The 17,232-nt window shown below is 57.5% G+C and overlaps 2 protein-coding genes across 2 annotated transcripts; both read right to left on the bottom strand.

Moving 5' to 3' along the window:
* Positions 1-2,944: 2,944 nt before the first annotated feature.
* On the bottom strand, positions 2,945-8,229 carry EFNB3 (ephrin B3). The gene is made up of 5 exons (XM_064737417.1): positions 7,544-8,229; positions 4,757-5,052; positions 4,001-4,093; positions 3,885-3,920; positions 2,945-3,804 (listed from the first exon to the last, which is right to left on the bottom strand). The coding sequence occupies exons 1-5, from the start codon at positions 8,227-8,229 to the stop codon at positions 3,527-3,529; spliced, it is 1,389 nt and encodes a 462-aa protein (XP_064593487.1). The 3' UTR covers positions 2,945-3,526.
* On the bottom strand, positions 8,012-16,427 carry WRAP53 (WD repeat containing antisense to TP53). Its single transcript, XM_064737416.1, has 11 exons — positions 16,390-16,427; positions 16,199-16,277; positions 15,937-16,035; positions 15,397-15,505; positions 14,760-14,848; positions 13,932-14,022; positions 13,404-13,536; positions 12,562-12,770; positions 12,123-12,226; positions 11,232-11,378; positions 8,012-9,548 (listed from the first exon to the last, which is right to left on the bottom strand). Exons 1-11 carry the CDS (start codon positions 16,409-16,411, stop codon positions 8,978-8,980), a joined length of 1,653 nt encoding a protein of 550 aa, XP_064593486.1. The 5' UTR covers positions 16,412-16,427; the 3' UTR covers positions 8,012-8,977.
* Positions 16,428-17,232: the final 805 nt, after the last annotated feature.

The following is a 17,232-nucleotide window of genomic DNA, read 5'->3' as shown; positions in this document are numbered from 1 at the left end:
ATAAAATGAGATAACAGTGACAGGTACTGGGACCAGTACAGAACCATACTGGGAAGTACTGGGCCCAGTCTAGGGTTACGGAGGGTCTCGGACTGGCACTGGGAGGCACTGGGACCAGTACTGCCCAGTACCAGGAGAGACTGAGACCAGTAGGAGCTAGTTCTGGACCATACAGGTGACACTGGACCAGTACGAGTGACACTGGAATGGAAGGCACTGGGACCGGACAGGGTGACACTGGGAGGCACTGGCCCAGTATAATTGGTACTGGGACCAGTATAAAATGACACTGGGACTGGAGCACACTGGGACCAGTACAGGATGGCACTGGGTGCACTGTGCCCAGTATAAGCATACTGGGAGGCACTGGGACCAGTATAAGCTGGCACTGGGACCAGGACAGAGCCGCACTGTGACTGGGAAGCACTGGGACCAGTAAGAGCCTGTACTGGGAGCACTGGGACTGGAATCGCACTGTGACCTGCAGGGGGTGCCCTGGCACACCAGGGGCGGGGCCACCCTGGGGACACCGCGCTCCAGCCAATGGCAGAACCGCCTTCCCATCGCCGACTAATCAGCGCGCGGCAGCACCGCCAAGCCCCGCCCCGCGCTCCCCACTCCCCTCGGGCAGCGCGCGGGACCGCACGTGCCCAAAGGGGGCGTGGCCTCCATCGGGCTGACCACGCCTCCTCGGCCTCGCCCCGCCCCCGGGAAGCTCCGGCGAGGTGGGGGAGGGGCGCGGGGTGGGGGAGGGGCCGAATTTAACCCCGTGGTGCCCGGGGAGGGGGAGGGGCGGGGCTGGCACGCGCGTGTGCAAGGGGGGAGGAGCTCATAGGGGAAGGGGTTTGGACATGGAAATTTAGGGGTTGGATGGGGAAATTTGGACTTTAAATGGGGAAATCTGGGATTTAAATGGAGAAATTTGGGGTTTGGATGAGGACATTTGGGAATTGAGTAAATTTGGCGCTTTTGTGGGAAAATTTGTGATTTGGTGAGGAAATTAGGGATTTAAGTGGAGAAAATTGGGATTTGTATGGGGGAAATTTGGGATTTGGATGAGGAAATTCGCGATTTGAGGAATGAGGAATTTGGGTTGGATGAGGAAATTCGGGATCTGCACAGGGAAGCTCCGGATTTGCACGAGTAAATTTGGGATTTTATTGGGAAATTTGGGGTTTAAATGGTGAAATTTGGGGCTTGTGTGGGGAAATTTGGGTTTAAATGAGGAAATTTAGGATATTCTTTTGGGAAAATTCGGGATTTACACGACGGATCACGTGACCCCTTGCACGAGGACCCCCGGACTCCCCCTCGGGGTCACGTGACCCCCACCCGCCCCTCAGCAACAACGGCCGAGCTGCGCTCTGATTGGCTGGCGCCTCCGTGACGTCACGGCAGGGCGCGCCGGGCCCGTTGCCATGGCAACAGCGGGAGCTGAGGGGAGGGGGGAGGTGGAGGCCTTGGAAAGGGAAATTTGGACCCAAAACCGAATTAAAATGACCCAAAAATTACGGCTGGAGACCACAAAGGGCTCTAAAAATGCAGAATTTGGGCCCAAAGTTGAAGACTTTACACTAAAATTGCTGCATGTGCTCCTAAATGCAAAATTTTTCGGCCTAAAATTGGGATTTACACCTCCAAGAATGAGATTTATGTTCCAAAAACTGCAAGTTTGGCCTTAAAATTAATCATTTTGTCCACCCGAAAATGGGTGGGTCCCAAAAAAGAAGTTTTCGTCCCAAAAATGTGTTTGGTCCTAAAAATGTGAGATAAGGATCTAAAATTTAGGTTTTCTACTCCTAAAAAAGCAGGAATGGATGTTTACCTAATATTTGGACCCAAAAAAAGTTTTGGCCCAAAAATGAGGCATTATCCTTAAAATAGGGTCTAAAATGTGGGAGTTTACTTTCAGAAAGGGATTGGACCCTAAATTTGAAATTTTGACCCAATATAAGAGTTAGACCCTGAAATGAGACTTTTGGCACAAAAATGGGGTTTGAGACATTAAAATTTCAATTATTGTACACACAAAAATGTTTAAACCCTCCTCAAAATCCTAAAAATGAAGCGTTTGGCCCAAAAATTTGGGCTTGAAGCCTAAAACTGTGGATTTCCATCCTAAAAATGAAAGTTCGAACACAAAAGTGGAATTTCAGATCTTATAAATGAAGAAATGTTGCTCTAAAATGAGACTTTTGGCCCTAAAAATTATGTTGGGACCCCAAAATTGTATTTTTCATGCCCAAAAAAGGGGTTAAACCCTAAAACTGGAGGTTTGCTCCTAAACAGTGGATGTGGGCCTCAAAAATGAGGGAAAATGAAGCTTTGGACTTTAAATTAATGTTTTTAGCCCTAGAAATGTGGGTTTGGAGCCCAAAATGAGGTTTTGAACACTAAAAATTCAATTCTTACCTTAAAAAATTTGAGAATTTGAGCCAGTAAAGGAATCTTTTATATGTAAAAGGAAATTTGGATCTTTAAAGATGTTTTGGATGCAGGAATTTGGAGATTTATGTCCAAAATGAGGCTTTAATTTTTAGATTAAGAGTTGGGAATAAAATGAGGGATTGGACCTTAAAAATTAAGGTTTAGGTTGATAAAAGGGAGGATTTTTATGCTAAAAATTATCTTTTTTCACTAAAAAGGAGTTGGGATCCTAAAAATGATGATTTGGGTTGAAGACGGAGGTTGGACAAACTTTGGATTTTCTTTCCCCAAAACTGAGGGATTTGGCCTCAAAAGCATGAGGCTGGAAAGGGAAAATTTTGGGGTTTAGGGTGAAAAAATGAAGATTTGAGGCCTCAAGTGACACAGGTGACACCGGACAGGTGGGACACGCCCCCAAGGTGACCCCGCCCACCTCCAGCCGCTCCCCCACCACCAGGGGGCGCCAAAACTTCCCCAATCCCCGCCCACCTTGTTTGATTGACAGAAAGGGGCGAAGCCAATTGCACAAAACGGTCTAATCAGCAGCAGGCACACAGTCAGGCCACACCCCTGGTGTGACGTCACACAGGAAGCCCCGCCTCTTCATCACTATGACATAATTTTCCGGATCATCAGCTTGGTGGCAGCCATGTTACTAGGATGGGAAAGCCCCGCCCCCTTTTGCCACGGAGGCGTGGCCTGAGACCCCACCCCTTTTGTGTGGCCGGGGCTTCATTGTGGCCAATGGGAGGGCAGGAACATCAAGCCCCGCCCCTTTCCTAGGGGTGACGCCTCAAAGCTGCTCAAGCTCCGCCTCCCCAGGTGAAGCCACGCCCATATTTGGTTGCCCACGCCCCTGGGTGGCACCGTACCCTTGTTAAGCCACGCCCCTTTGGTGACCACACCTCATTCAGGCCACACCTCCTGGTTAAGCCCCACCCCCCCACACCTGGGGGTTCATTTTGGGGCAAATTCTTCCCTTTTTGGGTCCTTCATTCCCCTTTTCGCCACGGGGGCAGAGCTTCAGGGAGGGGCGTGTCCTTTCATTTTTGTGGGCGGGGCCTCCCCAATTTTGGTCTCCCGCCCCTCCCCCACCCCCTCACACCTTGTAATAAGTGGGGGGCGGGGCCGCGGGGGGGAGGGGCAGCTCGCGCAGGGGGTGGACGGGGCCGGCCCCGTGTGGGCGTGGCCTGGCCGGCCCCGCCCCTCCCCGCGGGGTTTTCGGGCCTCTCCGGGGGCGGCGCCGCCACCAGAGCGCCCCCCCCGCCCCGCCCAGCAGCGCCAGCAGCGCGGCCCCGCCCCCCGCCGCCCCCAGCACCGCCCCCTCCCGCGCGGGGGGCGGGCCCGGCCCGGGTGGGCTGGTCTGATTGGCTGAACCTGGAAAAAGGGGAGGAGTCAGGGGCGGGGCTGTGCATGAGCAAATCCCCGCGCCCTGCCCCGCCCACTCACACCTTTACCTGTGTCCGGGTCCGGCGGAGGCTCCGCCCCGGGGCCTGTGGGGGAGGGGAGGGAGGGTGAGAGGGGGGCGGGGCATGGAGGAGGGGCGGGGCGGGGAGGGGGCGGGGCCACTCACGCTGTCCCACGCGCAGGGTGACGCGCATGGCCCGCGTCAGGCACGCCCCGCCCTGGCCGTTCTCCAGCCCCTCGGGGGTCCCGTCCGACGTGGCTGAAAAGGGGGAGGGGATTGGTGATGTCATCCGTGACGTCATCACACTCGTCATAAAACACACACTCTGCCATGGTCACGCCCTTCCCTTGATGTCATCGCCTGTTGTGGTGATGTCACACACCGTGATGTCATTGCCCACTCCAATGACATCACAGCCTGGTACAGTGATGATATCACAGTTGCAGCAATGACTTCATCATGACATCATCACTGCCCTTCCACTGTCACCTGCCCAATGGCATCCCACCATTGACGTCACTTCCCTCTGAGGACATCACATCCTAATGACATCATGCCCCAATGACATCATACCCTGAAGACATCGCATCCCAACGACATCACAACCCAATGACGTCACTGGGACCTCCCAATAGCAAAAGAGCCCCAAGACCCTCCCCAACGCCCCCCCCGACAGCTGCCCCCTCCCCTCCACCTCCTCCCTGATGACATCACCTCCTCTCACTATGACATCACCACTCCTCGCTATGACATCACAACCCTGATGACATCACCAGCTCACACTCTAATTAGAATGCAACCCCTCCCTTCTACCCCTTCCCCAATGACATCACCACCCCCTGATGACATCACCCCCTCCTCCAGCACTGACATCACCCCCCCCACGATGCCACCGCCCCCGCTGATGACGTCACGGCTCACTGATGATGTAATAGTCGTGCTGGCGGCGGAACTCGTGTCCCCAGAGGTTGGGGCTGAACTCCTGGAATTTGATGGTGAAGCGCACGTCGCGCTGGGGGCGGTCGCAGGTGAGCAGCAGCGTGGGGGCGGGGCCGGGGGGGGCGGGGCCTGGCGGCGCCTGCACCTGGCAGCGCCGCGCCTGCGCCCCCCCCACCAGGTACAGCTTGTAGTACTCGTAGCCCGCCCCCCCCGGGCACACCAGGTCCAGGCGGTCACCGATCTGCGGGTACAGCACGTAGCCACCATCATCCTGGAACCTGTGGGGACAGTGTGACAATGGGTGTGACATTGTGTGTGTGACACTGTGACACTGTGTGTGTGACATTGTGTGTGTGTGACACTGTGTGTGTGTGTGTGACACTGTGTGTGTGACACTGTGGGTACAGCACGTAGCCACCGGCATCCAGGAACCTGTGGGGACAGTGTGACAATGGGTGTGACAATGGGTGTGACACTGTGTGTGTGACATTGTGTGTGACACTGTGACACTGTGTGTGACACTGCGGGTACAGCACGTAGCCACCATCGTCCTGGAACCTGCGGGGACAGTGTGACAATGGGTGTGACATTGTGACACTGTGTGTGACAATGGGTGTGACACTGTGTGTGACACTGTGTGTGTGACACTGCGGGTACAGCACGTAGCCACCATCGTCCTGGAACCTGCGGGGACATGGGGACACTGTGTGTGTGACACTGTGTGTGACACTGTGACACTGTGTGTGTGACACTGCCCCCCCGGGCACACCAGGTCCAGGCGGTCACCGATCTGCGTGTACAGCACATAGCCACCATCGTCCTGGAACCTGTGGGACAATGTGACAATGGGTGTGACACTGTGTGTGTGACCCTGTGTGACACTGTGTGTGTGACACTGTGTGTGACACTGTGTGTGTGACACTGTGTGTGTGACACTGTGTGACACTGTGTGTAAAACTGTATGTGTGACATTGTGTGTGTGACACTGCGGGTACAGGACATAGCCACCATTGTCCTGGAACCTGGGGGGACAAAGGGACAGTGTGACAGTGTGTGACATTGTGTGTGTGTGACACTGTGACACTGTCTGTGACATTCTGTGTGTGACAATGTGTGCGTGACACCACCATGGTCAGGGTGACACAGCAGAGGTGACACGAGGTGACACACTGTATGTGTGACACAGTGACAGGTGTGACACTGCCACCATGACAGTGACACAATGGGAATGACACAGGGACAGAGGTGACACTGCCACTGTGACATTGAGACTGTGGGGGTGACACAGGGACAGGTGTGACACTGACACCGTGAGGGTGACACCATTGGGGTGACACTGTGTGACACCACAGGAGGGTGACACTCCCGTCAGGCATGGGGACACCCCTGGGTGTGGGTGACACTCCGTGTGTGTGACATGGTGACACCCCCATCAGGCGCCCCCGCAGCGCTGGGGGGGGGAGTTGGGCAGCCATTGTTGTCACCATGGCAACGGCGCCGCTGCCCCTCCCCCACCTGCTCCGTGGGGGGCCTGGGGGGGGGAGGGGACACAGCGGGGGGGACCCGGGGCCGGGGGCACCCGAGGGGGACAGAGGGGGGGATGGGATTGTCACCGTGTCACTGTGTGACCATCACTGTGTCACTGTCACCGTGTCACTGTCACCATGTGGGGGTCACCGTGTCACTGTCACTGCGTGGGTGTCACTGTGTCACACACACAGAGCAGCACCTGGTGTCACCCCCCTGTGACAGTGTCACCTCTCTGTGCCGGTGTCACACCTGCTCAGGGTGACAGGTGCGGTGACACCTGCGCTGGCACACAGTGTCTTTGTCACGCTGTGTCACACACATGGTCACGGTGACAGCCACGGTGTCACGGTGTCACTCACATTGTCACACTCAGGGTGTCACACTCAGCTACAGCACCAGGTGTCACTCACGGTGTCACACAGTCACGGTGTCACACAGTCACAGCATCAGGTGTCACACAGATGATGTCACCCGCAGCCTGTTGTGTCCCCCTCGGTGTCACCCCCCCTGTCCCCATCCCCGTCTCTCGGGGTCACTCAGAGGGGGTGACGAGACCCCCAACCCCTCAGACCCCCCCCAAACCCCCCTATGGACCCCCTCCCCTTTTCCTCCTGACTTTTTCAGGCCCCCAAGCCCCCTCAAGACCCCCCCAAATCCTCTCAAGCCTCCCCCGGCCTCCCCTGATCCCCCCTCAGACCCCCCAATACCTCCAGACCCCCCCAGACCCCCAATCCCCTCAGACCCCCACAAAACCCCCAATCCCCACAGGCCCCCAGGTTCCTCAAGACCCCCCCATTCTCTTCAGACACCCCCAGACCCTCAAGACCCCCAATCCTCTCAGAGCCCTGGTACCCCAAGACCCCCTCGGTGCCCCCAAATCCCCCAATTCTCTCAGACCTCCCCAATATCCTAAAGACCCCCCAGTCCCCTCAGAGCCCAGGTCCCTCAACCCCCCCCCCCGGTACCCCCAAACCCTCAATGCCCCTCGGCGCCCCCCAACACCCCCAGACCTCCTCAATCCCCTCCAAACCCCCAGTTACCCCCAGTGCCCCCCAACCCCTCAATCCCTCCGGTTCTCGCCAAACCCCTTAATCCCCTCCGGTGCCCTCCGACCCTCAAATCCCCCAATTCCCTCAGACCTCCCCAATATCCTAAAGACCCCCAAAACCCCCCAATCCCACCCCAACCCCTCAATCCCCACCAGACCCCCCAATCGCCCCCCGCGTCCCCCGCTCTCACCGCCGGTTCCCGGTGTGCCACACCACCGGCTCCAGGCTCAGCCCCGCGGCCCCCGCGCCCAGCACGGCCACGAGCAGCGCGGCCGCGCGCCACGCCATCGCCCCCCGCCCCCGGGGGCCGCGACCCCCGCGGGACCCCCGGGAGCCGCCCCCGGACTCGAACCCGGGACCCTCCGGAGCCGCCCCCGGACTCGAACCCGGGACCCCGCGGGGCCGCCCCGGCTGCGACCGCGCCGGAGGAGGGGCGGGGCTTCGGAGGGGCGGGGCCTCAAAGGAGGCGTGGTTTGGGGAGTAAAAGGCGTGGTTTAGAAAAGGGGAGGGGCCTCGTGAGTGGGCGTGGCAGAGTAGTAAAGGGGTAGGGATGGGTGGGGTTGGTAAAGGGGCGTGGTCACAGATGGGTGTGGTCGTTATTAGGGAGACATGGGGGCCTGAAAAGGTGGGCGTGGTTTGAACATTTAAAAGGCGTTGCTTTGGGGATGGGGGTGTGTATTTGGGGGCGTGGCTTAGCGCAATTAGCATGGGCAGGCACTTAAAATGGGGCGTGGTCTTTTTGAAGGGGCGTGACCAAAAGTTAACATGGCCACACCCACAGATCTGACCATGCTGTGGGCGTGGCCTCGGGGTGGGGGCGTGGCCAGCAGCGCCACACAGATTTCCATGGCAACACCACAACCCCACCGTTGCCATGGTGACAGTGAAGCTCCTTAGGAACAGGCCCCGCCCCTTTGTGGGGGTCTCTTAAAGGGGCAATGCCAAAATTGGAGGGTGGGGACCACCGAGGGGGTGGGGAAGATTTTGGGGCACCTGGCAGGGAGGGTGGGGCAGGTCTGGCCACGCCCCCACCCGTGACAGCCACAGGGGTGACAGAGGGTGACAGTCACAACGGCTTTAGTACAACCGAGGTCTGGGGGGGCATTTGGGGTCCTCAGGGTGCTGTCACCCTCCAGGGTCCCTAGGGTGACATTTGGGGTCTCCAGGGGGGCTATGACCCTCCAGGGACCCCAAGGGTGACAAATCAATGTCCCTGGGGTTGGTGACAATCCGCGTCCCCAGAGGTGGGATGGCCCGTGTCCCTGAGGGTGTCTCAGCCGTTGTCCCAAGGGGGTGACAATCCGTGTCCCCAGGGAGGTGACACTTTCCAGTCCCAATGTCCCCAGGGAGGTGACAATTGCCAGTTCCAGTGTCCCCAGGAATGTGACACTCAGTGGATCCAGGGATGTGACAATCGGTGTTCCCACGGAGGTGACAGTCTCCAGTCCCGCTGTCCCCAGGGATGTGACACTCGGTGTCCCCAGGGAGGTGACAATCTCAGGTCCCAGTGTCTCCAGAGAGGTGACAATGGCTGGTCCAGGTGTCCCCAAGGAGGTGACATTTGACGTCCTCGGGGAGGTGACAATGACCAGTCCTATTGTCCCCGGGGAGGTGACACTCAGTGTCACTCCATCCCAGGGAGGTGACAATCGCCAGTCCCAGTGTCCCCAGGGAGGTGACAATCGGTGTCCCCAGGGGCGTGACAATCGCCAGTCCCAGTGTCCCTGAGGAGGTGACAATCTCCAGTCCCGCTGTCCCCAGGGATGTGACACTCGGTGTCCCCGCTGAGGTGACAATCTCCAGTCCCAGTGTCCCCAGGGAGGTGACAATCGGTGTCCCCAGGGGTGTGACAATCTCCTGTCCCACTGTCCCCACTGAGGTGACAATCTCCAGTCCCAGTGTCCCCAGAGAGGTGACAATCGGTGTCCCCAGGGAGGTGACAATCTCCTGTCCCGCTGTCCCCAGGGATGTGACACTCGGTGTCCCCGCTGAGGTGACAATCTCTGGTCCTGTTGTCCCCGGGGGTGTCCCCGTCGGTGTCCTCGTGTCCCCACCACCAGAGCTGCAGCCGGATGTCCCCGCCCGGCGCCGGTGTCCCCTCGTTGTCACCGTCCCCGTCACCGTCGCTGTCCCACGGCGCCGGGAACAGGCGCTGGCCCGAGGCCGTGGCCAGGAGCGGCAGCGCGGGGTGCAGGCTGGGAATGGGGGAAAAATGGGGAGATTTGGGGGTTTGGGGGAGAAATTCGGGGAAACTTGGGAAAATTTCGGTGAAATTTGGGGGAATTTCAGTGGAATTTGGAGGGATTTGCGATGGAAATTTGGGGAAGTTAGAGGTGAAAATTTGGGGAAGTTTCAGTGAAATTTGGGGGATTTAGAGGTGGAAATTTGGGGTGGAAATTTGGGGTGGAAATTTGGGGGATTTGAGGTGCAGATTTGGGGGAAATTTGACGGAGTTTGGGGTGAAAATTTAGGGGGTTTGGGTGAAAACTGGGGGACTTGGGGTGGAAGTTTGGGGTGGAATTGGGGGAGTTTGAGAAGGAAATTTGGGGATTTGGGTGGAAATTGGGAGAATTTTGGGGTGGAAATTTAGGGAGATTTGGGGTGGAAATTGGGGGCATTTGATGTGGAAACCTGGGGGGTTTGGGGTGGAAGTTTTGGGGGGAAATTTGAGGGAGTTTTGGGTGGAAATTTAGGGGACTTGGGGTGGAAGTTTAGGGGAGTATGGGGTGGAAATTTGGGGATTTCTGGTGGAAATTTGGGGTAGAAATTGGGGGGTTGATGTGGAAATCTGGGGAGGGGGTTGAGGTGGAAATTTGGGGGATTTGGGGGAGTTTGGGGTGGAAATTTAGGGGGTCTGAAGTGGAAATTCAAAGGTTTAGGGGATTTGTGGCAGAAATTTGGGGGTTTGGGGTGGAAATTTGGGGGTTCAGGGACAATCTAAAGTATTTTTGGAGGATCCCCAAATTTTATTTGGGTGGGTCCCAAAGATTTCTGGGTCCAGTATGTTGGGTGATTTTAAAATAAAATATTAACCCCAATTTTTTTTTTGGGGGGATCCCAATGTTTTATGGTATCCCAATTTTTTTTGGGCAGTTTAAATTCCAATTTTTTATGGGGAAACCCCAATTTTTTGGGATGGGGAGGTTCCCAATGTTTTATGGAGGGAAACACCAATTTTTTGGGGGGAAAATCCCCGGTTTTTGGGTGAGGAATCCCAGTGTTTTTATGGGGTAAACCCCAATTTTTTGGGGGAAAATCCTCAGTTTTTGGGGTGAGGATTCCCAATGTTTTTATGGAGGGAAACCCCAATTTTTTGGGCGGGAAATCCCCGGTTTTTGGGTGAGGAAACCCAGTGTTTTTATGGGGTAAACCCCAATTTTTTGGGGGAAAATCCCCGGTTTTTGGGGTGAGGAATCCCAATGTTTTTATGCGGTAAACCCAATTTTTTGGGGGAAAATCCTCGGTTTTTGGGGTGAGGAATCCCAATGCTTTTATGGGGTAAACCCCGATTTTTTGGGGGAAAATCCCCGGTTTTTGGGGTGAGGAATCCCAATGTTTTTATGGGGTAAACCCCAATTTTTTGGGGGAAAATCCCCGGTTTTTGGGTGAGGAATCCCAATGTTTTTATGGGGTAAACCCCAATTTTTTTGGGGAAAATCCCCGGTTTTTGGGGTGAGGAATCCCAATGTTTTTATGGGGTAAACCCCAATTTTTTGGGGGAAAATCCCCGGTTTTTGGGGTGAGGAATCCCAATGCTTTTATGGGGTAAACCCCAATTTTTTGGGGGGAAAATCCCCAGTTTTTGGGTGAGGAATCCCAATGTTTTTATGGGGTAAACCCCGATTTTTTGGGGTAAAACCCCCGGTTTTTGGGGTTACCTGGTGCCGTTGACGCAGTCGCGGAGGGCGCGGAAGCGGAGCAGGGGGGGCAGCTCGGGGGGGTCCCCGTGGCCGGGGGGAGGGGCCAGCGTGTCCCAGACGGTGACAAAGCCATCGGTGTCACCGCTGACCAGGAACCGCCCCGAGCTGGGGGGACAGGGGGGGCTGAGGGACCCCGACCCCCTAAAACACCCCAAAAATGGGGGGGGGAGGGAATCCCCTCAGACCCACAGCCAAAATCTGAGCCAGGGGGTCGGGACCCCCAAAAATGTGACCCAGGTGTCCAGGACCCCCCAAAATCCCCCCAAAAGTCTGATCCAGGGGGTCGGGATCCCCAAAAATGTGACCCAGGTGTCCAGGACCCCCCAAAATCCTCCAAAATCTGATCCAGGTGTCCAGGACCCCCCAGAATCCCCCAAAATTTGATCCAGGGGTTCAGGACCCCTCTAAATCTGATCCGGGGTTCTGGATGCCCCAAAATCCACCCAAAATTTGATCCAGGTGTCCAGGACCCCCCCAAAATCTGATCCAGGGGTTCTGGACCCCCCCCCAGAATCCACCCAAAATTTGATCCAGGTGTCCAGGACCCCTAAAATCCATCCAAAAGTAACCCAGGTATCCAAATACCCCAGAAAATTACCCAGTAACCAGGTCCCCCAAAAATCCCCCCAAAAGGTTGCCCATGTGTCCAAGAGCCCCCAAATTCTCCCAAAATGTGACCCAGGTGTCCAAAATACCCCAAAATATGATCCAGGTGTTCAGGACCCCCCAAAAATCCCCTTTAAAGGCTCCCCAGGTGTCCCCAAAGGTGCCCCAGGGGTCCCCAATGTCCCCAAAGGTGCCCCAGGGGTTCCCCAAAGGTGCCCCATTTTTCGGGGTGGGGTCACTCACGGGTCGAGGTCAAAGGTCACGCGCTGGTTGGTGGCCACGCGCCGCGGCAGCGCCAGGAGGGGACGCTCGGGGACACGAAGGTCCCAGCACAGGATGTGGCGGTCCTGGGGGCGGGGCCAGCCCGGGACACGCCCATCAGGCCCGGAGCCACGCCCCCTTAATGAGCACACCACCTCCCAGCCCCTAAGCCACGCCCACTGCACTGGGAGATGTCAATCAGACCCTGAACCACGCCCCTAAAGCCACGCCCTGTTTGTGAAATTCACAGAGGCCACGCCCCCAGCAATGAGGCCACACCTACTCTCCCAAAGCCCCGCCTACCACAAGGCCACGCCCTCATAACAACCCACAGGCCCCGCCCATGCCATGCACCACCAAAATTCCACACCCACACTTGGCCACACCCACCCACGCCCCACCCACATCAGGCCACGCCCACCTTCCTCCCGCCGGCGTACAGGTGAGTCCCACAGGGGCTGAAGCGCAGGTGAGTGGGCGCGGCCGGGAGGCGGGGCCAGAGCGCCACAGCCCCGCCCCCTTCCAGCGGGTACAGCCCCAGGCTCCGCCCATAGGAGCCGCAGGCAAACAGCGATTGGCTGGGGCTGAAGGCCAGGCAGCCAATCAGGCCTCGCTGGCCATGGCTGCCCTCTGGGAGGGGGTGGAGATAAAGGTTAGGCCACGCCCCTTTAGTGAGGCCACACCCCCCGTGACTCCACCCATCCAAGCCCTGCCTTCCTTAGACCACACCTGTCAAAGCCACACCCTCTTATGCTCCACCCATTTACATTTTGCCATGCCACTCCCCTTTAAGCTCCACCCTTTTCACCCTGCCCCCAGGCCCCCACCCCTTCATATTAGACCACGCCCCTTTTGGCCCCACCCATTTTAACCCCTGACTTTCCCACCCAAACCAAATTTTAACCCCAAATACAGCGTGGGAACCACCCAGCCTCACCCTTGGACTCCACCCTGTTAGGCCACGCCCCTGTCCTTTAGACCACGCCCCTTTTTTCACCACACCCCACCCCCCCACCCCTTTTAACCACCAACTTTCCCATTTTAACCCCAAATAAAGGCTGGGAACCACCCTGCTCCACCCCAGCCCCTCCCACGGACCCCACCCAATTAGGCCACACCCATTTTATGTAGACCACGCCCCTTTTAACCGATGAGTTCCCCACCCAAACCCCATTTTAACCCCAAAAAAAGGACGGGAACCACCCAGCCCCACCCATGGATCCCACCCCATTAAGCCCCGCCCCCTTAGGCCCCGCCCCTCACGGCGCAGGCTCCGCTGGGCCCCGCCCCGGCCCGGGCGCTCGGTCGGGAACTCGCGCACGGCGCCGTCGAAGCCCCCGAGGAGCCGCGAGCCGTCCGGGGAGAACGCCAGCGAGTGGGGGGCCACGGGCTCGTCCTGCGACACCCCAAAAACCGCCCGGGTCACTGGGGGGCACCCCAAAACTGACAGGGACACCCCAAAAATGAGCACCCAAAAAACCCGCCCGGGGACCCCCCAAAACCGCCCCGGGTCAGTGGGGGGCACCCCAAAAACCCACCCGGGGACACCCCAAAAACCACCCCGGGTCAGTGTGGGGCGCCCCAAATCTGACAGGGACACCCCAAAATCTCACACAGGACATCCCTGGGGCCACGGGCTCATCCTGGGACACCCCAAAAACCACCCAGGGTCACTGAGGGGCACCCCAAAACCTACACGGGACATCCCAGGGGTTCCCAAACCCAGTCCCCCCCAGTCCCCCCAGTCCCTCCCAGTCCCTCCCAGTCCCCCCAGTTTGTCCCAGTCCCCACCAGGTGGTTGTGGGCCCGGAACGATCCCCTCAGGCTCCCATCGAAGGCGTCCCAGAGGTGCACGGGGCTGTCCCGGCTGCTGGCGGCCACCCTGCCCAGTACGGACCAGTATAAACCAGTATGGACTGGTAGGGATGGTATAGAGCAGTATACACCAGTATGGACTGGTTATGAGCAGTATAAACCAGTATGGACCGGTATGGGCCAGTATAAACCAGTACGGACTGTATGGACAGTATGAACCGTATGGACGTACAGTCAGTATAACCAGTATGGACTGGTATGGCATACGCCAGTAAAACCAATAGAGATGGTATGACAGTCGTATAGACAGTGCCCAGTATAAACCAGTGTGGACCAGTATGGACTGCAGATCATAAGACCAGTATGGACTGGTATGGACGTAGACCAGTAACGATACTGCAGTACACACCAGTATGAACCAGTATGACAGTGCGGACCAGTAATGACCTCCAGAACTGCCTGCTCCAACACCTCATGTATCCAGTAAATCCAGTGCCATCCTAGGCCCTCCCATTCCCTCCCAGTCCCTCCCAGTGCTCCCAGTGCTCCCAGTCCTTTCCCAGTATACCCAGTCCCTCAGTTTATCCATATTCCCAGTCCTCCCAGTATCCCGTCCATTCCATCCATTCCAGTCATCCAGTCCTCCCAGTTTATCCCAGTGCTCCCAGTCCATTCCCATATCCATTCCCAGTATCTCCCATCCATTCCCAGTCCGTCCAGTCCTCCAGATATCCATCCTCCCAGTTATCTATATCCCATTCCATTCCCATTCCATTCCCAGTTATCCATTATCCCAGTGCTCACAGGCAGCTGGGGGGGTCGCTGGAGTCCATCAGGGGGTACCAGGTGAAGTCGTAGATGGTGTCACCTTCGGCCACCTGCACGGCCGGGAGCTGCCCAGTGACCACAGTGATCAGTGAGTGACCACAGTGACCACTGAGTGACCAACTGAGTGACCAATCAGTGACCATTGACCCAAAACGAGTGACCATTGAGTGACCACAGACCCTGAGTGTATCCCCAGGACCACAACTGACCACTGAGTGACCACTGAAGTGACCACAGTGACCAATGATGACCACTGCCAGTGAGGACCAATGGGTGATCCACTGACCAGTGAGTGACCACTGAGGACCCCTGATTGACCCCTGAGTAACCAAATCAGGACCACGACCGAACCAGTGACCATGAACCACTGACCAGTGAGTGACCACCTCCATGACCAAATGAGTGACCCCGGACCCCTAAATCCCCTCAGGACCCCCAAGTGACCCCAAACCCCCCACAAGTGACCCCAACCCCTCCCCAAAATGATGAAAAATGCCCCCAAAGCCCCCCAAAACTCCCCCAAACTGACCCAAATCCCCCCAAAATGACCCCAAACCCCCCCCAAAATTAACCCCAAGCCCCCCCCAAAGTGACCCAACCCCCCCCCACCCACCATTTGGGGGAGGGGCGCGCCCGGGGGGGGTCCCGGGGGCAGGGGGAGGTCGAAGATCCTCAGGGCGTTGTCGTTGCTGCAGGTGAGGACGCAGGAGCCGTCGGGGGCCCTGGGGGGGACCCCAAAAATGTCACCCCAAAATGAACCTGGGGGTTGGGGGGGACCCCTAAATGTCACCCCAAAATAACCACCAGGGGTTGGGGACCCCAAAAATGTCACCCCAAAATGAACCTGGGGGTTGGGGGGGACCCCTAAATGTCACCCAAAGTAACACAGGGTTGGGGACCCCATAATGTCACCCCAAAATGAAACTGGGGGTTTGGGGGGACCCCAAATCACCAGATTTTTTTTGGGGGCGTTTGGGTGATTTTTGGGGTTTATTTTGGGGTTTAGGGGTGATTTACGGATGGGTTTAGGGAGGTTTTGGGGTGATTTTTGGGGGGTTTAGGGGTGATTTTTGGGCGGATTTTTAGCGGGGGGTTTTGGGGTGATTCTTGGGGTGATTTAAGGAGGTTTTGGGGGGATTTTGGGGTCTCTCACCATTTGCAGCCTCGCAGGTAATTCTCGGGGCGCTTCGCGAATTCCTCCCGAGCCCCCCAAACCGGGTGGGGGGGGCGGCCGAACTCGTACTGGGGGAAACTGGGGAGAGCCGGGGGGGGGAGGGGGGTCAGGGACCCCCAAAATCCCTCAGGGACCCCCCGAAACCCCTCAGGGACCCCCCGAAACTCCTCAGGGACTCCCAAAACCCCTCAGGGAACCCCAAAACCCCTCAGGGAACCCCAAAATTTCACCCAAAACTCACTCGAGCTCCTCCTCCTCCTCGGGCTCCGCCGCGGCCGCGTCCTGAGGGGTCCCGGGGGACTCGGGGACCCCCAGAGGGGCTGCGGGGGGAGGGGAGAGGTCAGAGCTCCGCCCACACCCCCAAAAAACCTCAAATTTCCCTCCAAAAAAAGCCCAAAAATCCCCAAATTCTCCCGCCCCCCTCACGCGCACCGTCCAACACGGGCGCCGCCATGACTGCGAGAGGCCACGCCCCCTTTTGGCCACGCCCCTTAACGGCGCGCTGCTTTGGTCCCGCCTCTATCGCCATATATGGAATGCGGCCGGTTTGGATTGGCTCCTCCCTCTGTGGGCGGGGTTTCGGCTTTTCCCGCCAAAAAGGGGATTTGGGGACCACAAAATGGCGCCCCAAAAGGGTCCAGAGGGACCTGGGACACCCCAAAATGGCACCGGAGGTTTGGGGGATCCCAAAAACGGCCCTGAAAGGGTCCAGAAGGACCAGGGACATCCCAAAATGGCACCTCAGGGTTTGGGGACCCCAAAATGGCGCCTGAGGGTTTGGGAGACTCCAAAATGGCGCCTGAGGGTCTGAGGGGGGTCCCAAAATGGCACCCGAGGGTTTGGGGTGTCCCTAAGGGGGGTCCTGGAATGTGTGGGGAGCAACCAAGGGGTGACACAACCATGGCCACCATGACATAACCATGGCTGCCATGACCCAACCATGGCCACCATGACCCAACCATGGCCACCATGACCCAACCATGGCCACCACAACCCAACCATGGCCACCATGACCCAACCATGGCCACCACCACCCAACCATGACCACCATGACCAAACCATGACCATCAGGACCCAACCATGGCCACCATGACCCAATCATGACCACCATGACCCAACCACGGCCACCACGATGTTCTTCCATGGCCACCTTGATGTTCCTCAGGGCCACCAAGGTGTCCAGCTGTGCCCAGCTGTCCCCAAACGAGGAGTTTTGGGGTGTCCCCCTCCCCCAAAAACAGTCGCAGATGAAAATCAGTAAAACTTTTATTAACT

The sequence above is a fragment of the Zonotrichia leucophrys genome, unplaced genomic scaffold (assembly GCF_028769735.1).
Source record: "Zonotrichia leucophrys gambelii isolate GWCS_2022_RI unplaced genomic scaffold, RI_Zleu_2.0 Scaffold_55_320004, whole genome shotgun sequence".
In the NCBI taxonomy this organism is placed as follows: domain Eukaryota; kingdom Metazoa; phylum Chordata; class Aves; order Passeriformes; family Passerellidae; genus Zonotrichia; species Zonotrichia leucophrys.
Note: the sequence above shows the minus strand (reverse complement) of the source record. Positions and strands in the feature narration are given on the sequence as shown.

Bases quoted from the DNA above. Each gene is read 5' to 3' on its own strand.
- EFNB3 (XM_064737417.1), bottom strand. From the start codon at position 8,229: ATGGCAACGGTGGGGTTGTGGTGTTGCCATGGAAATCTGTGTGGCGCT. The intron at 5,053-7,543 runs GTGAGAGCGGGG...CTGTCCCCACAG, and splicing joins TGGCACACCGGGAACCGGCG to GTTCCAGGATGATGGTGGCT. The intron at 3,921-4,000 runs GTGAGTGGCCCC...CCTCCCCCACAG, and splicing joins CACCCTGCGCGTGGGACAGC to GCCCCGGGGCGGAGCCTCCG.
- WRAP53 (XM_064737416.1), bottom strand. From the start codon at position 16,411: ATGGCGGCGCCCGTGTTGGACG. The intron at 16,278-16,389 runs GTGCGCGTGAGG...CTCCCCCCGCAG, and splicing joins GGCGGCGCCCGTGTTGGACG to CCCCTCTGGGGGTCCCCGAG. The intron at 16,036-16,198 runs GTGAGTTTTGGG...GGCTCTCCCCAG, and splicing joins GAGGAGGAGGAGGAGCTCGA to TTTCCCCCAGTACGAGTTCG.